General features: G+C 59.5%; 1 protein-coding gene across 1 annotated transcript; it reads right to left on the bottom strand.

Annotated features, from left to right (window-relative positions):
• Window positions 1–1,508: 1,508 nt before the first annotated feature.
• FHL3 (four and a half LIM domains 3) lies at window positions 1,509–9,641 on the bottom strand. Its single transcript, XM_042952447.1, has 6 exons — window positions 9,494–9,641; window positions 4,163–4,336; window positions 3,900–4,074; window positions 2,716–2,885; window positions 2,436–2,622; window positions 1,509–2,309 (listed from the first exon to the last, which is right to left on the bottom strand). Exons 2-6 carry the CDS (start codon window positions 4,316–4,318, stop codon window positions 2,155–2,157), a joined length of 843 nt encoding a protein of 280 aa, XP_042808381.1. The 5' UTR covers window positions 4,319–4,336; window positions 9,494–9,641; the 3' UTR covers window positions 1,509–2,154.
• Window positions 9,642–10,321: the final 680 nt, after the last annotated feature.

Consider the following 10,321-nt stretch of genomic DNA (forward strand, 5'->3'; position numbering starts at 1 on the left):
CACCTGCCTCTTTATCTCTCACCTGGACCAGTGCACTAGCTTCCTACAGAGCCTGCTCATCTTACCCCTTCAATCCATTATTCATGCTGCAGTCAGAGTGATCATCTTATGCCCCTGCTGAAACATTTCCACTGGCTGCTTACCCGCAGGGTGAGGTCTGTTTAACTTGGCATTCGATTTTTTGTGACCTGGCTTCTGCCTGCCATTTTAGTCTCTTGGCACTTCCTCCAAATGAAATTACTCGCTGCTTCCCCAAAGCGCCATATGTTTTTTCAAGCCTCCCGTTCTTTGCACCAGCTGTTTTCTATGCTTGGACTACTCTTCCTCCACAAGTATTTATTGAACAAGTAGTAAGTGCCGGGAGTTGAAAATAGAAGGGTGAGCAAGGCAGGCGCGAGCCCAGCCTTCACAGAAGCCGTTGGGAGAAAGAGACAAAAATGTAAACATATAATTAATTATCAGTTGTAAGGACACATGTTGGGTATTTGTAAAGGTTTGTTGAAAAATGGCAACCACAGTCTCAGAAAGTTTAGGATTTGCATCGGGCCCGGGAGGCAGTCTGAAAATAATCCACCTGTGATTACCTAGGTGACTTTGGGGAACTGGCAAGCGGAGTCCGCACCTCTGTGAAATGGAAAAATGCCCGCCTCATAGGATTTCTGGGAGGATTTAGTATGAGATACATATGATCGCGTGGTTCTGCCGGACCGGAGGGCCCCTCCCCCACGAGACCCTAAGGTCCACTGGCTCTGCAGCTCGGGTCCCCACCCCAAGAGGCGGCGGGCAGGACAAGGAGTGCCCCAAGCCGCGCGTGCCGGGAGCGCGCCCCCGACCGTCGGGGGGCCGAGGGCGGGGCAGGGGCCGCGGGCGACCGACACCCGGGGTGGGGAGCAGCGCTCCGCCCCATCTCCCCACTTTGGGGGACAACCCCCCTCGCTCACTCCCGCCTCCGCCCCTGAATCACAGGGGGGCGGGGCCGTGACCCATTCATGCCGGGAATCGGATCCAGATGTTCCCGCGGCGCGTGCAGCTGCATCCTTGCCTTTTTTGGCAAAAAACGTGCGGCCCCGAGCGGATCCCGGGCCGCCTCCGCTAATCCTCGGGAAGAGGGGGAAGGGGGCTGAGGGTCTGGGCCCAGACTGGGAATCCGCACCGGGTGCTCAGCGGGATTTGGGAAGAGCTGCCAGTGGAGGGGGGCGGTTTGTACTGGATGGGGAACCCACTGCCGACTCCGCTCCCGTCCGGGACCTCCCCCAAGCCCCCTCCCTTCCCCACCCGGAGGAAAAAGTCCTTCGCCAGCAGAGGGGAGGTTGGCGGAGCCTGAGATGGACAGTAGCAGCGACGGGATCCCCGTTCTCCGGAGGTTTCCCATCCCAGCAGCTTCCTCCTCTGCCCTGCACGGAGGAGGTCTGGAAAAGCCTCAGAGCCTCCCTGTCTGCCAGGGAACCTTCCTCCCCCGCCCCCTCCCCCCCCACCCCCCGCCAAACCCAGACAAACACACAGAGGCCTTCGCTTCCTCACACTGCTTTATTGCAGAATCTGGAAGGGCGGGGTGAGCCAGTCCCACCCCCTCTGCCCATCTCCGGGCAGAATGGAGCTCAAATGAAAGGAGAAAACACTCGACAGATACCGGATGGGCAAAACCCTGTGCTCTAGGACCCCTTTAAAGTGTGAACGCTGGTTTTGCTGTCCAGAGAGCCCCAGCCCCGAGGCTAGATTGGGATGACGGTGGGGAGGGTCAAACCTGAATATAGCCCACTTTTGAGGACTTCTCAGGCACCCACAGAGGACCTAACGTCTCAGGAAAGAAGTCTAGATCAAAGGGGGCCTGGGCCCCAGAGTCCAGGTTTAGATGGCTGGGTCTAGAGCCCTGATTTGGGGAGAGGGCTTGGGATCTGGGAACCCAGACTGTAGGGGGAGTCTAGGTTGGCAGAGGGGATTTGAATCATGGAGGCTCCATAAGAGCCCAGGTTTGGGAGCCCTGGGTCAGGGAGTACCGGTTTGGGATGTGGGAGCAGGGAGGCTGAATCCTGGAGCCCAGGAGGAGCCCCAATTTGGGGGTGGGGGGTGGGGCTGGGTCCCAAAGGTGGTTTGGAAAAGGAGCCTTAGTCCTGGAGCCCTGGTTTGGGAGGCCCTGGGCCCAGGAGTCCTGGCTCAGGGCCCTGCCTGGCTGCAGCCCTGGCACAGTACTTGGTCTCCATCCGGCACGAAGCCTTGACCCACCAGGGAGGTGGAGCAGCGGGCACAGGAGAAGCAGCTGTGGTGCCAGTGGCGGTCTTCAAAGGACACATACTTGCCTCCACCGAGTCCTGGGGGGAGGCCGGAGGTTAGCTCTGCGGATCCGGAGCGCGGTCCTGTCCCTCAGCCTCACCCAACACCAGATCCCATTCCCTTGCTTGCACCCTACCCGCTCTGTCCTTTGACCTCTGTCCCACCTGTGATGGGGCGCTTGCAGCTGCTGCACTTGGGTGCAAAGAGTTCTCCAAAACAGGCCACGCAGTATGGATCGTCGTCCCGGGAGGTGAACTGTTGCCCTGCCAGGGGCGTCTGGCACCCTGTGCAGACCAGGCATTCTCGATGCCAGGGCTGGTCACGGTATGTCACGCCACCCTGTGTCAGCGTCTACGGGGGCAGCATCTGTCAGTGGGAGGGAGTGGCGGTTCCCACCCCACAACAGAGCCTGGCTCACCCCCACCCCACTGGCCCAGCCCCCACCTTGCTGCAGCGGGCGCAGCGAGGCGCAAACTTGTTCTCATAGCAGGGCACGCAGTAGTGAGCACCCTTGTCGGGCACAAAGGAACGGGAGCCCAGCGGCTGCTCACAGCCACTGCACAGGAAGCAGTGCTCGTGCCACGTCTGGCCTCCATATTCCAGCTTCCGGGACCCTGTGGGGAACAGGGGTCCCACTCAGAGGCTGTGTCCTAAGCTCCTGAGTGCCACCCTCTGCTACCCTCCCAAGGAGGGTCCCCGCTGTTCCCACAGCCTAAGCAGGGTGGCATCCATGCACATGCAGCAGGACCCTGGCCCCATATACGGCACATGCTATCCTCCCCCGAGCACTGCACAGACTTGCTGGACACATGCTAGGCTCCCAGAAACTAGACACGAGGAGTTGGCACATGCGAAGTCCCCATGTGTAGCAGATATGACTGTCTCAGCATACGCCAGGCCTCCGTGTCACAGGCACGATGACTTGGTACACTCTAAGCCCTTATATGCCAGACATGATGGTTTGAGCACACCACAACGATCCTACATATACTAGCCAAGCAAGTCTTTGCCCACACAGAATTCTAATGCCCCGGACGTGATCGATCCAGTACACGCTAAGCCTTGACATGTCCTAACGATGTCATTCTCCACACGTCCTCAAGCCTCACGTAACTATGAGGCATGCGGGTCACCACACACGTGAGCCCTCTGTTTATCTGCTTCTGCACACACCAAGACCCAATGCACCAAGCACGATGGTCTCCTTGCACTTCTCGCTTCTGCATGTACCACACGTGCAGGCGCTCATACGTGCTAAGCGCCCCGGCGTGTACCGAGCCTGTCCGTCTGCCCATACACGGTCAACTCACAGGCGCGTAGCAGGCCTGCTGGTGCGGCACACATCAAACCCTCAGGAATGTACCAAGCTTGTCCGTTCTTGTACATGCTCCGCTTTCATGTGTACAGCTGGGTGTGCCAGTCCCCGTGCATGCTAATCTCCCGGGAGCACACGGGCACGACCCATCCTGTATACACCGAATTTCCAGAAAGATGCTGTGTGTGCAGGTGTTAAGCATAGTCAGCCTCCGCATACGCAACATGCATGTGCCAGTCCCTTGTGTGTGCAAGAACCCTACCCAGATGCAGGCACCCGGTCCCACACACGGCGAGCCCCCCGGGGGACGTACCAGGCATGACGGGCTCCCCGCAGGCGGAGCACTGCGACGAGAAGGCGCTGCAGTAGCAGTCATTGCAGAGCAGCTCCCCGTCCTGGCAAGTGAAGGGCTCATCGGCCAGTGAGCGCTGGCAGCGGCAGCAGCGGAAGCAGCCCTCGTGGAAGTGGCGGTCTTCGTAGAACAGCTCCTGCGGGGCGTGTGGCAAGGGACACTGGCACCTTTGCCCCCTCCGCCAGCCTCCACCCACTCCTTGCCCTGTCAGGTCCAGTCCTTACCCTTGAGTCATGCCCGATAAGCTGCTGGCACTCAGCACACGTGTTAGCGAAGGTATTGTCATAGCAGGGCACACAGTAGGGGCCGTCGTCCGTCTGGATGTATTTGCGGCCATACAGGGACTCGCTGCATTTCGCACAGTCAAAGGACTCGCTCATGGTGGCTATGAGTGCGCCCTGCCAGGGGCAAAAGGTGGGGCGCGGGTCACCCAGAGGGGCTGTGACTCAGCCCCTTGTAAAAGCCTTTTGCAAGAGACCAGGCATAAGAAATGCCAGGTCAGAACAGGTGGTGAAGAGGAAGGGCTGCTTCTGGAAACCGAGGAGTCTGGCACATTTGTTCTCTTTCTTTTTTGTTTTTAACGTTTATTTTTTTGAGGGAGAGAAAGCGTGCAGGCGTGCACGCACGCTCACACACGCACACACGCACGAGCAGAGGAGGGGCACAGAGAGGGAGACACAAAATCCAAAGCAGGCTCCAGGCTGAACTGTCAGCACAGAACCCGACGTGGGGCTCGAACCCATGAACTGCGAGATCATGACCTGAGTCAAAGTCTGACGCTCAACCAACAGAGCCACCCAGGCATCCCTCTTTTTTTTTTTTTTAACCAATTAGTTAATTATTTGAGAGAGAGAGAGAGAGAGAGCACTCACAGGAGCGGGGACGGGGGGAGAAGGGCAGAGGGATATAGATAATCTCAAGCAGGTTCCACACTCAGCGAGGAGCCAGATGCGGGGCTCGATCCCATGATCCCGTGATCAGGGATCAAAATAAAGAGTAGGACACTCAACTGACTGAGCTACCCAGGCACCCCCTGCATGTTTATTTCTGCATTTAATGGGGGTTCGGGGCGGGGGGGGGGGGAGGAGGGAGAGAAGGGGTCAGGAAAAAAAAATCAGGAAGCAGAAGTTGTTTTCTTATCTGGGCCCTGGCAGATCTGGGGGGAGGGGGCTTTTCCTGGGTCAGTGACTCATTTCCTGCCCCAGCCTGAGTGTAGCTTCCACTGTTCCTACTGTCCCTGAGGGGACAACAGCAGGGGCAGGGAGCCACCCCACTCTATGTCCCATATAAACAGCACCCCCACCCTCTCTTGACTCCCAGGAAGGAGCCCTAGCGACATGGAAAAAGGAACCTCTAGCCAGAGCTCCGGAGTGAGGAGCATAGGGACATGAATGGGGTGTGTAGAAGGATGTTGGGTCGCGAATGGCGGAGGTGGAAGTCACCTCGGACCTCCCTCCTGCAGAATCAGCCCAAGCAAGGACTTGAGAGGCTCAGCCTAGGTTTAAGCAGGAAGGAAGTCCTGCAAGCTGGACACAGCCAAGCTTCCCCAGCTGGACCCTCTGCCCTCACCCCCCCTCCGGCCCCTGCGGGGTCTCTGGTCACACCAGCCTGGGCAGCCTTGGCCTGCAACATATGCAGCAGCTGTGGCAGCGCAGATGGCCAGATGTCAGGTTTGACCAACAACAGGGGAGAGAAGAAGGAATGGAGATGCCAGGGGAGGGAGAGGTAAACTAAAGATGGAGGTTATGCAGCGTGCCCCCTGCCATCTCCGACGGGGATCCGCTCCTGGCAGTTCTTTCCATCCCCTGGGGTCATTACTTCCCACCCCCTGCCTCTGGGAGAAACAGCCTCTCCCCAGCTTTTCTGGTTTCTAAGGGTTTGGGGCAGGGGGAGTGGAGGGTGAGAGTGGGAGCCACAGGAGACACTTTCTCCCCAATCAGGCCCCCTCTCGGGTGGGGAGTCAGGCAGGGGGGAGCCCTGAGAGCTGCTGTTGCAGACACCCAGCCCCCACCAAACCTCAGACACTTTCCATTTTCTCAGGAACAAAGCATGTTTGTGGGATGAGGTCATACACACAGCTGCCTCTGGAACAGGAGCATGGGGAGTGTGGGGGGGGGGTAGGGAAGTGGGGTTCTCAGTCCCTTCTGCTGCCCCTGACTCGTCTCAAGCCCCAGATTCGGAGCTCCCCACCCCCAGCCTCCTCCATCATGAAGTCTGCTCTCTAAGGGCTTGGATCCTAGGGTGGGTGGAGAGGAACTACCAGGACTCAGAGGAAGGGGATGTTCCCACAGCTTCAGAGGAGCCTGGGGAGGACAAAGGAACCCACCAAACCCACTACCCCCTCCCCCCATTCACCCCAGTAACTGGCAGTCCCCAGAGCCTGCCCAGGCTCAAGTGGAGGGAAAGACCTCCTCTTCTCAGCCACCCCCAGTGGGAAATTCTGGCCAAGAAGCATTGCTCTGGCTTGGAGTTCAGACTCCAGGCGCCAGCAAATGCCCCAAGCCTGGAGGGCCTGGCTCTTGAAGGGATGGTTTGTGAACTCAAAACTGCCCTTCTGTACAATGGGGGGGGGGGGCACAAAGTTCGTACCCAGGGCCAGGCCATGAGGCCTCCAGGGGCTGGGGTCTTCAGAGAGGTGACTTCTGGGGCAGAGTTGTGCTGTAGGGTAGAGCGTAGCCCTCTTTCTCAGTCCGCTCCCTACCAGTCGGGCCTGGGTTTCCTCTGGCCCAACATCTGAGTGTCGTCTGGGCTGTCAGCCACTGGGCAGCAGGGGGCCACACAGGTGGAGTGTGGCTACGGTCTGTCCAGGGGTGCCCTGGGTCTTTTCCTTCCTTCCTGGCTTGGCCCACAGCAGCCATCACCTTCCCAGGCCCAGGCTAGCTCTGGGGCCATCCCCTGGGATGCAGTCACCACTCTGAGACAGGGGCACCCCAAATAGGGTATGAGCATGGCTTCTGTTTCCTTCCCAGAATTCCCTAGTCCCTAGTCCGTCCAGCTGGGCTTTAATGAGGACAGTGAAGGGCACTATCAAGGCCCACCTGTCCCTGCCCATCCCCCTTCCTCCCCATCTCCCTCCCACTTTCCCTGGCAGGGCTAAGGGAGCTTAGCCCTTAGGAAGCCAATCTTATTTTCCTTCACGGCTAGTGTGTGTGTGTGTGTGTGTGTGTGTGTGTGTGTGTGTGCGCGCGCGCGTGTGCACGCTCGAGCACAGGGTAGACTGCTCAGTCTGCCAGATGGCTCTCAGCCCCTGCTCCCACCAATATGCACATGCACACACACACACACACACACACACACACACTTCACTCCTACACCTGACCCAGACACACACGTCTGGCACCTCCCAGAGCTCAGAATGGCTGTGGCACGTAGTGATAGAGGCCCAAATGTGGCATGTGGATCTGAATCCTGACTTGTTGTTCACTTACTGTTTGGGTGATCTTGGGCAAGTCACTGAAGCTCCTGGGCCTATTTTCTTATCGAAGACTACCTCCTACTCCTGGGGTTGTCGTTAGGCTTAAATGTTGGTGCTTGGAAAGCACCTGGCAAAAAGTGAATAGTCGGTAAATGGTAGCCATCGGTGTCTCACTCACACTGGGGTCAGTCAAGTTTCTGAGCCAGGCCTGGGTCAGGGAGCTGGCCTGGGTTTTGATCTGGACATTCCCAGGGTAAACCCAGGGAGAGAACAAAGAGGGACCCCCCCCCCCCCTACAACCAACTTCCAGTTCTGCTGGGGGAAGCAAAGAGGCCCAGGTTATGGGGCTGGCTGAGGAGGTCAGCGGGGCCAGCCTGATCCCAGTGAGCGTAACTCTGAGACCCCTCACACAGGTACGCAGGTGTTCACACAAAGTGTGGCCTCTCACAAAGTGCAACCCCAGCCACCATTTCACTGGATCTCACAAAAGGCAGGCAGGCTAGGGTACCATCCCCATCTTACAGTTGAGTACAGAAACCGGCGACAAGCCAGGCCCAAGGTCACTCAGGTCTCAGAGAGGCCAGGTTCCCTGCTTTCCAGCCTGGAGCCCTTTCCTGTTTGTCTCTCTAAAAATGCTGCAGTGGTGGTAAAGAGGGTGGTCAACATTAAGAGCAGGGACACAGGAGACACTTGGTGACATCACTAGCACAGGAGCCTGACTCTTCTTCCCAGCTGCTAACCCCGCGATTGGAAGACAACCAGAAGCCGTTCCAACTACCCATGCCAACCCCTCAACTCTCCCCCGCCCCCACCTCCACCCTATACTGTCCAGGAGGACCCTGGCGAGGCCCCGCAGCTGTGAGTCAGGATCAGCTCAGACCCCTCCCCCCCCCCCCAAGTCCCAGGAACTGACAGGAGATTTAAGGGGAGAAACCTAACTCTCCTCACCCCCCACATCCTGCTATCAGGCACCAACCCCAAACTCTCCCTTCTCCCCTCCCCTCCCCCCATGGGGCCTGGGAGTCAGAGCAGTTTAGGGCAAGGGGGGGGGGGGTGGGAAGCAGGATCCAGCAGCTGCTCTGGGGACGGGAGAGGAACAGTTCATTCACCCCAGATCCCCCAGGGCTGAAGCAGTGCGTCCAAGATTTGAGTTTAAAAATAAGTTGGGGCTGTCTTGGTGTATGCCTGGGGCTCCTTTTTGATCTCAGTCTGTCTCAGGTCCTCTGCCTCACAGGGGCTTGGCTGGCCCAGAGTTTCTGTTTCTCCACATCCTGGCTTCCCAGTCTTTTCAGGCCTGAGTCTCTCCAGGTCTGACCCAAGCTGTCAGTGCACCTCCGTCAGAGCCAGCTCTGCCCCACTCAGCATGTCTGTGTCTCTGCACACTTCAGCTGTCTTTATGTTTTGGGTGGGCTAGTCATCTCGCAAGGGCCTGGCTCTGCGGATTTCTACCTCTGTACACCCAAGTCTTGGTATCTGAGGGTCTCCTAGGGGTTCCCACCACCCCTTCTCTCTCTTAACATCTCTGTTCCTGAGCGTCTCTGTCTCCAGTTTCTGGACTTCTCCATAGGCCTCACAGAGGCTGATCTACCACAAGGCTAAAGAAGCTTAGGCTTCAAGGGCCCCTTACTTGTTCAGGACCCCGCAAGGCCCTGGGAAGGGCGCTACAGCGTGTTCACTGGGATCACTGTATGCTTCTCCTTCAAATGCTCCGTTCCACAAAACCTGGGTCCCTCCCTATGCCTCCGGTCGGCTCTCGGTGACTCTACGCCCAAGTCTCTGTCCCTGCTTCGGGCATCCCTGAGCCTCCCCCTATCTAAGCCTATCGCTCGTATCCCTGTCTCGCTCTCGCTCCACCGGCCTTTCTGGGAGCCTCAGTTTCTCGAACCCTCTCGGTCCCTCGCTCGACTCTGGCTTCTCCGTTTCAAACTTGGCCCCCTCCCCCCGCCAAGTCTCGAAGCAGCCCCCGCCCGGCCGCCGGGCGGCCGGGATCCGTGCGATCCGGGGGGCGCCCTCCGGGGCTCAGCGCCCCCGCGCCTCCCGCTCCAAGCACGTCCGCAGGTTATCGCGGCCGGACCCGGGCGGGGGGCGGGGGCCGGGGCCCAGAGCGGGGATTCGGCGCCGGGTACGGCGGGGAGCTCACCTCGAAGCGGGCGGCGGGAGCGGGGAAGCCGGGCCGCGCGTCCCTCGGCGGCGGCTCGTACCTGCGGGCCGGGCCGAGCGGGGGCCGAGCGCGCCGCCGGTGAGGGTGCCGGCTGCACACGGACTGTGTGGGCGAGTGGGAGCTCGGCCCCAACCCCTCCCCGAGGAAGTGCGCGCGGGGCCCGCCCCGCCCGGACCCCGCCTCCGGCCGCCCCTGCCCGCAGAGTGCGGACCCCGCCCCGGCCCCGCATCCCGCAGGCTGGGGGCCAGACCCCGCCCACACCTCCTCTTTGGGCCCGATCCCGCCCCAGGGCCCCTCGGCCCGCCCAGTCTAACCTGGCTCTCCCTACCTCCCCGGGCCGCCAGGACCCCGCCCCCGTCCCCTCCCTGCTTTCTCTGTCCTCACTCCCAGCCTCCCCCACGCCTCCCACCAGCAGCCAGCGGGAGACGGCTGTACTCGGTCTCAGGCGAGGGGTACGGGACCCAGCCGAACAAGGTCCACTGGGGGACCAAGAGTCCACATGCCATCTTCATGTCCCCCCCTCCCCCCCCCCCCATCTTACCCCCAGGGGTCACACGTAGCCCGAGTTTGTAAAAGAGGACTTCAGCCCGCAAGAGCGGGTGCTTTTGACTGCTGTCATGGCTCTTATTAGCGGGAACCAAGGTGTTCTCAGGAAACAAGGAGTGAAGAGAGGACCCCCAACCCTGGTCAGAGCCTGGACCTTCAAAGGGCTTGATTTCACAACTCTGGGGGCCAAAAACAGAGGTCACCACCTCCTCACCTCCAGCTGTACCCTGGGACAGACGAGCTAGGCCTTGGGTTCCACAA

The sequence above is a fragment of the Panthera leo genome, chromosome C1, assembly GCF_018350215.1.
Source record: "Panthera leo isolate Ple1 chromosome C1, P.leo_Ple1_pat1.1, whole genome shotgun sequence".
NCBI classification, from domain to species: domain Eukaryota; kingdom Metazoa; phylum Chordata; class Mammalia; order Carnivora; family Felidae; genus Panthera; species Panthera leo.